Source organism: Nansenia antarctica, assembly GCF_963989245.1.
Source record: "Nansenia antarctica genome assembly, chromosome: 7".
Taxonomy (NCBI): Eukaryota; Metazoa; Chordata; class Actinopteri; order Argentiniformes; family Microstomatidae; genus Nansenia; species Nansenia antarctica.
This window is the reverse complement of record NC_137677.1, coordinates 62,762,921-62,775,951: the sequence shown is the minus strand read 5'-3', so window position 1 is coordinate 62,775,951 and position 13,031 is coordinate 62,762,921. Positions and strand designations below refer to the sequence as shown.

At 47.1% G+C, this 13,031-nt stretch overlaps 2 protein-coding genes across 2 annotated transcripts in view; both read right to left on the bottom strand.

Annotated features, from left to right (window-relative positions):
• Positions 1-846: 846 nt before the first annotated feature.
• il17d (interleukin 17d) lies at positions 847-2,984 on the bottom strand (the record flags this gene model as incomplete). Its single annotated transcript, XM_080535894.1, has 2 exons — positions 847-1,165; positions 2,674-2,984. The coding sequence occupies 2 exons, from the start codon at positions 2,982-2,984 to the stop codon at positions 847-849; spliced, it is 630 nt and encodes a 209-aa protein (XP_080392020.1).
• An 897-nt stretch (positions 2,985-3,881) lies between these two features.
• Positions 3,882-13,031, bottom strand: part of ift88 (intraflagellar transport 88 homolog) — a gene marked incomplete at its 5' end in the record, with an annotated part of 23,609 nt that continues 14,459 nt past the window's right edge. The window contains 10 exon segments of the mRNA XM_080535935.1: positions 3,882-4,341; positions 5,120-5,236; positions 7,449-7,466; positions 9,019-9,079; positions 11,229-11,335; positions 11,462-11,527; positions 11,723-11,775; positions 12,358-12,430; positions 12,433-12,472; positions 12,943-12,947. Coding sequence (XP_080392061.1) covers positions 4,220-4,341; positions 5,120-5,236; positions 7,449-7,466; positions 9,019-9,079; positions 11,229-11,335; positions 11,462-11,527; positions 11,723-11,775; positions 12,358-12,430; positions 12,433-12,472; positions 12,943-12,947 — 662 coding nt within the window. The 3' untranslated portion in view covers positions 3,882-4,219.

Genomic DNA, 13,031 nt, shown 5'->3' with positions numbered 1-13,031 from the left:
TGATGTCTTGGAATGTCGGGGGTTGGACAGTCTAGTTGGACCTAGTCACTTAACTGGCACGGTTCTGCACGGTTTCTGGTTTGTAACCAACGGAAAACAAAGACTCTGGGGATTATTTTAATACAATGTCATTTTTTGGGGACTGACGTAACAGAATTACAAAGTATGTGATATTGTATGAGAATGCAGAAAGTTATTTATGAATGCTGCTTGAAGAATAAATAAGAATAAATAACATTCCATGTCATATTACAGTAAATAAAGACTGGGAATATATAGGTTATGGAAAATGTAATAACATTGTTAGAATATCTAATATATTGGTGTGGCTTTAATTTGATGTATTGCCACTTAATGTAGTTTTGTACTCGTTGTGGCCATGCATATTTTTTTTATTTCTCTTCTGACCTCTCCATCAAAACAAGTCAATGTTATACAACTTTGCAAGTTAAATTAGCAGGCCTGGGAGGGACATGCTTAGGAAGCTACAGGCATGTGATGATTTCTAAATGTAAGTCGCTTTGGATAATAACGTCTGTTAAAAAACAGACACGTAGCATCAGTAGGTGGCAGTGTCTGTCAAGAAGTTCTGTCCTAAACTAGCGCTTCTAAATGCAGCGTGCGTCGTCCCAAGTTTAAGTCTGCACACACAGCTACTCTATAGGAAACACAACGCACTTTACTTCCACGGATCACAAACGTATAATAATAGCAGTACACCACAGCTGTCCAGTCCACGTTTACTTTCAGTTTCAGTCATTGTACTGTTAGTTACTCTCTCGACTCGAACGTTTATGTTTTTATTATGTATCAGTTTCGTCTCTTGTCTTGTTTGGTTGGATGTGTTTATATGTTCTTGTCGGAGCCGAGCCTGCCAGCTTTGGTCTGCGTTCTCTCCACACTCTGGTTGCTCCTCTGGGGGTCACGGTCCTTGGCCAGGAGCGGCACGCAGGTGCACCCCACGGACACGGACACGTAGCTCTCGGTGTAGGAGTGACGGCCGCCGACGCACGACCCCGTGCGTCGCAGGATGACCGAGGGCATGTAGACCGGGGTGCTCCGGTACTGGTCGCTCTCCTCTCCGGACGCACCGGTCAAGCATCCTTTGCATAAGCAGTAGGCCTCAGGTATGAACCGGGGGTACCTGGCTGGGTCGTGGGAGATCCTGTTTTTGAATTGGGGAAAATTACAATAATAAGAAAACTTGACCACCAGTCGGGTTTTCAAGCATTCTATTTTATTATCTACATTTTTAAATGAAATTTAAATAAATTGAGATTAGGACGCATACTTTCTTTGATCGCGCTGTCAATGTATAGGTATGTGGTAAATATTGGCTTATATTACAACCTTTGAGCATCCAAAATAAATATTCGTTTGAGGGTCTCTCTCTCTCAGACCCGGTTACATGCCCACCTGTATCCCCCCGGTTACATGCCCACCTGTATCCCCACGGTTACATGCCCACTTGTATCCCCACGGTTACATGCCCACCTGTATCCCCATGGTTACATGCCCACCTGTATCCCCACGGTTACATGCCCACCTGTATCCCCATGGTTACATGCCCACCTGTATCCCCACGGTTACATGCCCACCTGTATCCCCATGGTTACATGCCCACCTGTATCCCCATGGTTACATGCCCACCTGTATCCCCACGGTTACATGCCCACCTGTATCCCCACGGTTACATGCCCACCTGTATCCCCACGGTTACATGCCCACTTGTATCCCCACGGTTACATGCCCACCTGTATCCCCATGGTTACATGCCCACCTGTATCCCCACGGTTACATGCCCACCTGTATCCCCATGGTTACATGCCCACCTGTATCCCCACGGTTACATGCCCACCTGTATCCCCATGGTTACATGCCCACCTGTATCCCCATGGTTACATGCCCACCTGTATCCCCACGGTTACATGCCCACCTGTATCCCCACGGTTACATGCCCACCTGTATCCCCATGGTTACATGCCCACCTGTATCACCATGGTTACATGCCCACCTGTATCCCCACGGTTACATGCCCACCTGTATCCCCACGGTTACATGCCCACCTGTATCCCCATGGTTACATGCCCACCTGTATCACCATGGTTACATGCCCACCTGTATCCCCACGGTTACATGCCCACCTGTATCCCCACGGTTACATGCCCACCTGTATCATCATGGTTACATGCCCACCTGTATCCCCACGGTTACATGCCCACCTGTATCACCATGGTTACATGCCCACCTGTATCACCATGGTTACATGCCCACCTGTATCCCCACGGTTACATGCCCACCTGTATCCCCACGGTTACATGCCCACCTGTATCCCCACGGTTACATGCCCACCTGTATCACCATGGTTACATGCCCACCTGTATCCCCACGGTTACATGCCCACCTGTATCCCCACGGTTACATGCCCACCTGTATCCCCACGGTTACATGCTCACCTCACCTGCATCCCCATGGTTACATGCCCACCTGTATCCCCACGGTTACATGCTCACCTCACCTGCATCCCCATGGTTACATGCCCACCTGTCCTGTATCCCCACGGTTACATGCCCACGCCCACCTGTACATGCTCACCTGTATCCCCATGGTTACATGCCCACCTGTATCCCCACGGTTACATGCCCACCTGTATCCCCACGGTTACATGCTCACCTGTATCCCCACGGGGAGAGGCTGAGGAGATTAACCGGGATCCGGGACTTCCTATCGGGCACCGGGCGCCCCGCCGACGGGCAGGTGAGGTTGAGCCGCTCCAGGGGGGCCAGCTGCAGGGTGTGATGGAAGGCGCTGAGGACCCCCACCGAGAGGCGCCCGAACATCTGCTCCAAGATCTCCTCCGGTAAGTCCAGGCACGAGCGGCCCCGGGGAGACTTCCGTGACACCCTCTGAGACCCCCGGGCCACCGAGGTCACCTCGCTCAGCAGCACCAGATGCACCAACACCAGAGACACTCCACCGAACATCGTTGAGCTTCACTTGAACGCGTCGCAGCCAAAACTAACCCACAAAAATGTAGACGACTATGTAATTTACAGAAGAAAAAAAAAACACGAATCAAGAAAATATATTAATTGTAAGTGTTTCGTCTCAGTTGTATATTAAAGTTGTATCCGAGTTCCCTCTCCGTTTTGGCGTTGCGTAAAAAAATATTAGACTTTCTCCGCTGTGCGTAAAAGACTATTCAGAGGTAAAGTAAATCAAACAGTAAATGGAGGCTAGTTAGTCCATGCTGCTGCTTTCAAAGCCATACCTTTACCAACACTTTTCACTTCTCATTAAATAGCATAACGTCCATGTTCGTGAGTGTTTTTCTCGCAGAGCTCTTGTCTTGTTGTTGTGCACAGACACAGATGGCAATGTGGAGGAGAGTGACGGCGCTTCTCTGGAGAGCCGCGGGTACTTGGCGCTGTTTCTGGAACGCTGCCGGATTCTGTTCCAGAGAATATCTTCGCAGTAGAATGTTGACAGCAGATGGGCTGGCAGTGGCACCAATGGGGTCGGAAATGTTCCGTTTACGACAATAATTCATCCACCTGCGCTGCCTGGACGCCCACCTCAATATACTCTGGTGTCTGTGGCTACTGCGCCAAACACTGCGCTTTGTATTATCAGCATGATTCCTAAGTCACATGTCCACCATTATAATCAATGCATCCACAATCGATTGCTGCAATAACCAACGATGTCAAAAATATTTTTAATATTGAATAATTTGAAAATAGTAATACAAAGTGGCTACATCATGTATATATATATATATATATATATATATATATATCACAGAACACAAGCATACAATATAGAGGGAAGGTATAAATAAATACTTCAATGCAAAACAATCAACTACTTTTGTAGCCAGTGTTAAATACATACAAGCCTTCAACAGTGCTGAAGGTACCATGGAGTTTAGGACAAGAGGATTCCTACAGAACTTTCCCAGGTAATAAAAAAGCATATGGTAAAATAATAACCTCAGTTTTATCCCTATAGGTTTGTCTGAATGTGTAATAGAAGTTTGACTTGCATACGTATTATATTATCATATTGGAATGGATGCTTTGGACCATTTTGAAATCCAATGAATTTCTGTTTGTTTGCAATGTTTGTTTGTGCAGGAGCAGAGGAGGAGAGAAGCAGAGGAGGAGAGGGGGAGGAGAGGAGGAGAGGAGGAGAGAGGCAGGGGGAGCGGCGGGCTTGGCTACTCCGGGAGCAGGTCATCACCCAGCTCTTCATCAGCAAACTCATCATCCTCAGTGTGTTTCTTGGCTGCAGTCTTGGGTCTCTCCATCTGAGGCCCCAGGGGGTCCACATAGGACGCATCTACACACAACACACAACCCTACCAGTTAGATATCTACACACAACACTACCAGTTAGATATCTACACACAACACTACCAGTTAGATATCTACACACAAACACATAACACTAGCAGTTAGATATCTACACACAACACTACCAGTTAGATATCTACACACAACACCAACAGTTAGATATCTACACACAACACCAACAGTTAGACAGCATCTCAGAACCGTAGAAATACAGCCTTGGTCTGATCACTGGCCACATGGAGCACAGACAACTCGCGCGCACACACACACACACACACACACACACACACGTTCCTATCCTCCACAATGATGTCCACATTAGAACAGAGCAGTAAGACAGTAACATTAACTGTCAAAACAGCAGGCAGACAGACAGACAGACAGACGGACAGTAAACATGGCCTTCTGAAGAGAACACTCAACACCTCTCCCACTGATGAGTAATGTTAAGAGAGAGAGAGAGAGAGAGAGAGAGAGAGAGAGAGAGAGAGAGAGAGAGAGAGAGAGAGAGAGAGAGAGAGAGAGAGAGAGAGAGAGGATCATGAAGTCACTCTACCTAACGTGTGAAAAGAGAGATGTGTGAGTGGAGAGAGAGTGTCACCTACAGCTGTACAGACCTCTGCCCACAGGCAGACAGGTGGACTGAGGACAGCAGAGCCCTGTTTAGACTGAGCCCCACCATGACGCTGTCCACAGGGTGTTATGATGGATGGATGTGTGTGTACTGTGTATGATGTGGGTGTGTGTGCTGGTGGTGGACTCACCGATGTCTCTGTCTCTGCTGCTGGCCTCGTAGGGTTCGTTGGAGCCGGGCAGCGCCCTCAGCTTGGCACTGAGACGCTCGCCCTTGGCACTGGTGCCGTGGTTGCTGTGTCCGCTGTCTGAGAACACACACACACACACACACACAGATTAGGCTGTCTGAGAACACACACACACACACACACACAGACACACACACACAGAGATTAGGCTGTCTGCAGCCCTGCTGGGGGCTGGGAGGTACCGCCATCTTCCTTACTCAGCAGTACCATGGATCCACCTTAAGCAAACACTCAGTGAATGGATGGTGATTGGCGGGCTGGGGGGGGGTGGGTAATGGTGATGGAGTGGGTAAAGTTATTAGTAAGGCAGTTGTGTTAAATAGAAGGAATTATTTTCTCTGACCACTATGATACGCCTGTCTGTCCCGTACGGATGTGGGTCGACTGTCTGACGCCCTACTAAACCAGACGTGATATTTCCAAACCATTGCTTAACCGTGTTTCTCTCTGTGCGTGCGTGTGTGTGTGTGTGCATGCCTGTTTCAGAGTGTGAGAGAGTGTGTGTGTGTGTGTGTGTGTGTGCTTGCGTGTGTGTGCCTGTTTCAGAGTGAGAGAGAGTGTGTGTGTGTGTGCTCTAGGCTCAGATGACAGACAGGTCCGCACGGCGATCCAGAGAACCGGGGGGGACAGGCGGGAGGCGAGAGACCCAAACACACAACACCCCACATCTGGCAGCCAGGTAGCCGTGGAAACAAGTCGTACGAAAACGACACAAACAGGAAGGGGAGGAAGCCCAGAATTCCACTGTTCCTCATGTTCCTCAACACCCCCCCAACCTCCAGAAGGGCCCCCGCAAACTCAACTCAACTATGCAGGAGGAGGAGAGGTGTGCTGCTGCTTTTCCTCTGGAAAATCAACCCCCCCTTTTCCACACTATCAAATATCGACAAAGTACTTTTGTATCCCAGTGCTCCAGAGGCCAGCCAGCGTTCTGGCTACGTGGCGGGGGCGGGGAGGTGTGTGTGTGTGTGTGTGTGACCTATTTGTTAGCCAGGACCCTTTAGACAGACAGCGTTACAACCCTGGGTCAAAAGGGGTGTAACACAGATTTGTAAGTTGTATGTGAAAATGCCCAGTCAACGACAGTAAAGGCCTACTAGAGAGGGAGAGAGAAAGAAAGAGAGAGAGAGAGAGAGAGAGAGAGAGAGAGAGAGAGAGAAAGAGAGAGAGAGAAAGAGAGAAAGACAGAGAGAGAGAGAGAGAGAGAGAACCATACGTGTGTAGATCCTCTGTGTCTTGACATAGTTTTTCACAACCACTCCACAGCGTTCATGCACCAGCACCATGTGTTCAGTGTTTATAGCCCAGAGGGTCAGAGAGAGGGACAACTCTCAGAGGTATACTCAAGAAGGGAGCTTTTCACAAATATCTAACATTTTCAGCCCCTTCCTTCCTTATCTCTCCATCTCTCTCTCTCGCTCTCTCCCCCTCTCTTTCTCCCCCCACCCACCTCTCTCTCCCCCCCCTCTCTCTTTCTCCCCCCTCTCTCTTTCTCCCCCCTCCTCTCTCACTCTCTCTCTCCCCCTCCTCTCTCTTTCTCTCCCCCTCCTCTCTCCCTCTCTCCTCCTCCCTCCCTCTCTTGTTTTCTACCCCCCCCCCCCACCTCTCCCTCTCTCCCTCTCTGCAGAGTGTTCAGTGCAAACATTGAGCTCCAGGTTGCTCCAGGTTGTGGTGGAGCCAGCTCTGGGTCACAGCAGGCTGTGAGAAGCTCTCTGGGAGGGTGTGAGTTTGGAATGTGGAGGAGCTCTGAAGAGGGAAGTCAGTCCAGTCTTTTGAAAGAGAGCAGAGTTTATAGAGAACTCTTTTTGCTCAAATATGTGAAAGTGTCGAAGGTTCACTGTGGTTTTCCTTCCTCTAGTCTGACTGTGAGGACGCTACGACCTGACATTTTCATCCTAGACTGACTAGTTGCTTTTCTTAGTTTTATGACAGTTGAACTGACAGTAAAAATGTAATGAATGCTACAACAAAGAAAGATATACTGTGTGTGCGTGCATGCATGTGTGTGTGTGTGTGGTCTCACTGGTCTGTAATAGGCCAGACACCTATCCCCAGGCCCAGACTGAGACACTGAACAGACCCAAATGGAAAAGACAGAACCAGACGAAGAGGAGGAAGACAGAAAGAGGAGGGGACAGTTGTAAGAACAGCCCAGTTTATGAAGCACAGAGGAAGAGCACAGAGGAAGTATTGTCTGTGTATGGGCGTGGCGTGGTGTGTGTTAACATGTGTACACTCTCCTTCTAGAATGATCCATGGTGGTGCTCACCTGGTTTGACCTCCACCTCTGAAGGCCGTGGGAGAATAAGAAAGAGGAGTGGATGAGAATGAGAACAGAATGAACATGGAGGTGATGACATGAACAAGACACCACTACCACCATCACCATCACCATCACCATCACTATTACCACTACCACTACTACTACTACTACTACTACTACTACTACTACTACTACTACTATTACTATTACTATTACTATTACTACTACTACTACTACTACTACTACTACTACTACTACTACTACTACTACTATTACTATTACTACCACTACTACTACTACTACTACTACTATTACTACTACTACTATTATTACTATTACTATTACTACTAGTTCTATTACTATTACTATTATTATTACTATTACTACTACTATTACTACTACTACCACTACTATTACTACTACTACTACTACACTGTTTACACATAGTGAATACACTACTGTCTGCTTCAGAAGGATCAGTGGGTCTGGCCAGGAGAATGGAGCTATCATGGCATATACTTACATATACTTACTGTGATTGGAAAACTGTCATTACCGTACATACATACATGATGCTTCTTGACCATCTCCTACCATCTTGGTAACCTATATTGGTATGATCTACGACACTAGCAAGCTACTATGGGAGCAGGGGGTGGGGGGAGACTGGGGGGGGTTGGTGGCTACACACTAGCGGTCTGTACATCAGGGGGAGGTGGGTGGAGGCAGCAGTCAGAGGATGGGCTCATCGTAATGCATGGAGTGGATTGAGGATGATGGGATGATAGGAATCTGTCATGGTGTTTGATACCATTCCTCATTCCATTCCTCATTCCATTCCGTGCATTACCCATGATCCTCCTTTGAGACTTAACCCACGTGGACCTCATTATCAATCTGGCAACCCACAGAGACCTCTCTATCAACCCACAGAGACCTCTCTATCAACCCATCAGAACCTCTCTATCAACCCACCAGAGACCTCTCTATCAACCCACAGAGACCTCTCTATCATCTCACAGAGACCTCTCTATCATCCCACAGGAACCTCTCTATCAACCCACTACAACCTCTCTATCAACCCACAGGGACCTCTCTATCAACCCACTACAACCTCTCTATCAACCCACAGGGACCTCTCTATCAACCCACAGGAACCTCTCTATCAACCCACAGAGACCTCTCTATGGGAGCTGGGGAACTACGGGCACTGCTCTACACAGGGGACACGTATCGTACCGCTGGTCTTCTTAGGAGGGCTGTGGACAGGGGTGGAGCTGGGGACAGGAGGGGTGGAGCTGGGGACAGGGGTGGTGTTCCCCACTGCTACCAGCCAGCCACACATCCCAACAGAAGACAGGAGGGACAGTAAGAGGGGTGAGAGAGGTGAGGTCAGAGAGGTGAAAACTACAGGTACTGTAGTTTAGTCACAAAAAGAGATGTAGCAAGAAGATGTGTGTGGAGAGAGAGAGAGGGAGAGAGAGAGAGAGAGAGAGAGAGAGAGAGAGAGAGAGAGAGAGAGAGAGAGAGAGAGAGAGCGAGAGAGAGAGAGAAAGAGAGAGAGATGTTGACTTACCACTGCTGGCGCTGCCCTCTCGACGTCCTCTGGCACTGCTCTCCCTCGCCGACTTCACCCTCTGGAGAGAGAGAGAGAGAGAGATAGAGATAGAGAAAGAGAGAGAGAGAGAGAGAGAGAAATGTCCATAAATGTTTAGGTTGTAGGTTTTGACTGTATAACAACAAAGCACATCCAGAGAAAACAGCAGACAAAGGAGTCTTTCTGTATCACCACGCCCCAGACCAGACCAGACAAGACCAGACCAGACAAGACCAGACAAGACCAGACCAGACCAGGCCAGACCAGACCAGACCAGACCAGACAAGACCAGACAAGACCAGACCAGACCAGGCCAGACCAGACCAGACCAGACAAGACCAGACAAGACCAGACCAGACCAGGCCAGACCAGACCAGACCAGACTAGACCAGTAAGGGGTCATTCGTAGACGGACCGTTCTGATCCAAGAACATCTCAGTGCTGATTTACTCAGCATCTGGTTCTGGTTCAGTCCCATGTCAGTGTCAAGTGCTACCCTAGCGGAATGCTAGGCTAGGGCCAAGGCGTGCAGCTCTCTCAGATGGGGACGGTGATTGCGTTGAACACACACAGATTGTGCCCAGGTCTATGCAGACGACTACAGCTTCACACACACGGCCTCAAGACGTATTTCATAAACATGTCAATGTGCTTAGATATAATGATCCTATACATTTAGGTCCATATATATTTGGACACTGGACACAGAATTATTTTTTATTTTAGCTGTTTACCAAAACATATTCAGGTTACATTATATAATGAATCTGGGATTAAAGTGCAGACTCTCAGCTTTAATTTGAGGGTATTCACATCCAAATTGAAGGAAGGTGTTTAGGAATTCCAGCTCTTTAATGTGTAGCCCTTACCCTCTTTTTCAAGGGACCAAAAGTAATTGGACAATTGACTGAAAATCTGTCACTAGTGTTTATTGATGATGTGTGACAGAAGACAGAAGCAGCCTGATGAATTTTTTTTTTTTTTTTAAGTTATTTTTTCTGAGTGGGGCAGTCCCACTCATATCTTTTCATTTTATTGACAGGTATAGTAGAGATTTAGACAGGAAGGATGGGTGAGAGAGAGAGAGGAGGGACGACATGCAGGATATGTCCCCGGCCGGAATCGAACCGGGGACCCTGCGGTTTCAGATTCAGCCAAATTCAGCAAAGTTGATTGGAAGGCTCTGCATAGTACAGATGGAAAATAACCCCAAACAACCTGGAAGGTTTTTAAGGCAAAGAAGAAGTGGAATATTCTGATATGGCCCGAGTCAATCACCTGATCTCAACCCAATCGTAATTTCACTTGCTGAAGACAAAACTAAAGGCAGAAAGACCCACAAACAAACAACAACTGAAGACAGCTGCAGTAAAGGCCTGAGCCAAAGCATCACAAAGGAGGAAACCAGCATTTGGTGATGATGTCCATGGGTTCCAGACTTCATGTAGTCACTGCCTACAAAGGATTCTCGACAAAGTCTTGAAAAAACTAGCATTTTATTTATGATTGGTATGTTCATTTGTACAATTACATTTGAGCCGCTGAAAATAGGGGACTGTGTATAAAAATGGTTGCAATTCCTAAACGTTTACCTACAATATTTGTGTTCAACCCCTTGAATTGAAGCTGAAAGTCTGCACTTCAATTGCATCTCAATTGTTTCATTTCAAATCCATTGTGGTGTGGAGTAAAGGGACAAAATTATGAAAATTGTGTCACTGTCCAAATATTTCCTGTACAGGTGCAACTCAAAAAATTTGAATATCGTGCAAAAGTTCATTTATTTCAGTAATTCAACTTAAAGGGTTAAACTTAGATATTATATAGACTCATTACATGCAAAGCGAGATATTTAAAGCCTTTGTTTTTTATACATTTGATGATTATGGCTACAGCTTATGAAAACCCCAATTAAATATCTCAGAAATGTTTTATATTACATGAAATCAATAAGAAAATGATTTTAAATACAGAAATGTCAGCCCTCTGAAAAGTATAATCATGCATATGTACAATGCAATGAGTCTATATAATATTTAAGTTTAACCCTTTAAGTTGAATTACTGAAATGAATGAACTTTTGCATGATATTTAAAAAAAATGAGTTGCACCTGTATGTGCACTAAATGGCATAGAACGGGTGTACCTGGAAGGTGTTGACAGCTCTGGTAGAAGAGAAGGAGACGTACCTGTTCTCTGATCTCCTTCATCTTCTCCACCTTCTTCAGCTTGGTGGCGTAGTCCTGCACCTCCTTCAGCCCCATGTCTGTACTCAGCCTCACCAGGAAACGCAGACCTACACACACACACACACACACACACACACAGTCAATTTCAGCATCTCTGCATATTCTTAAAATAAATCATTTGAAGTTAAAGAGTCACCACCAGTTTGCGAGGAATGAAGGTAAAGGTACTTTACATTCAACATTTTCAGGGAACTTCCGGTGGATGTCTTTGTACGTCTCCAGAGCTTTCTGATAGTTTCCTGTAGAATAAAAGAACAGTGCTGATTTAATATGACGTACTGCATATACCTCTGTGAGATGTAACTACGTCACCTGGAGAGGACAGGCTGGAAGGGGACAGGCAGGAAGGAGACAGACAGGAAGGAGACAGACAGGAAGGAGACAGACAGGAAGGAGACAGACAGGAAGGTGAACAGAGGAGGAGAGCCTCTCACCACTTCTTCTGTAGCAGCTGGCCACCATAAGCTGCCACTTCACCTGGGTGGGTCTGGGGGAACACAGTTGGACAAGCTGCTCATCACACCTGGTACACATTCACTACTCACCTGGGGGGTGTTCCATCAACGTGGCTAAAGGAAGAATCTAGGCTTAGTCTGGCGAGATTGATCCCAAAAAATAAGCCTGGATTTTTCCTTTAGCGACATTGATGGAACACCCCCCTGGTAGCTACTGGTCTGTTTCGTGCCACTAGATAAGTCCTACTACTACTGCTGTGGCACGAGGAGTCAGTTAAAAGCACAAACAGACTAAATCCACACTGTACAGCCAATCAGGCTAAACACAAACACAGACACACAGAGTGAACTCTCGTGCAATGTACAAAAGACAAGGCACATACAGGCAATAGGGGAAAAAAACTAAAGCATATTGGGCATACAAGGACATTTGTTATTCCAAGAAGAACCTCCCAGTAATTTAAATGGCATAAATCTTCCTTCTAGAACATTGTATAACCCTTCTGACCCACTTCTACAGTGTACCACTTCTGTGGTAATGTTAGGGTGAGCCGTGAGCCGGTGACAATTTCCCGTCATGACAATTTTAGAAGAAGGTCCGGTCGGTGGCTTACTGGATGAGGGTGGCTCTCTCAAAGTACTGGATGGCTTTCTCACAGAACTGGGTGTCGATGTAGTAGGCCCCAGCCACTCGATCACCTCAATGTTGGAGGGGAAGTACCTGAACGACTGACCACGGAACACAGAACACAGAACACAGAACACAGAACACACACCAGATGGAGACAGTTCAGTTTAGTCAGGCCCTTCCTCCCTTGCTCCCTTGCTCCCTCCTTCCCTCTTTCCCTCTTTCCCTCTTTCCCTCCCCTCCCTCTTTCCCTCTTTCCCTGTTTCCCTCCTTCCCTCCCTCCCTCCTTCCCTCCCTCCCTCCTTCCCTCCCTCTTTCCCTCTTTCCCTCTTACCCTCTTTCCCTCCATCCCTCCCTCCTTCCCTCCCTCCCTCCTTCCCTCCCTCCCTCCTTCCCTCCTTCCCCCCTTCCTTCCCTCCCTCCCTCCTTCCCTCCTTCCCTCCTTCCCTCCTTCCCTCCCACTCCTGCTCTGCCAAAGGCTTTGGGGAGAGATCATCAATGGTTGTCTGATTGGTTTCAGATCATATTATCATGCGTTATAAATTCCACTCATTAAAATTAAAGTAATTACTTGACCTGCCATATAAATGTAATATTCCTATTTGTTGAAACATTATATCATGACTACATTGGCCCGTTTCCCAGACATGGATTAAAGCC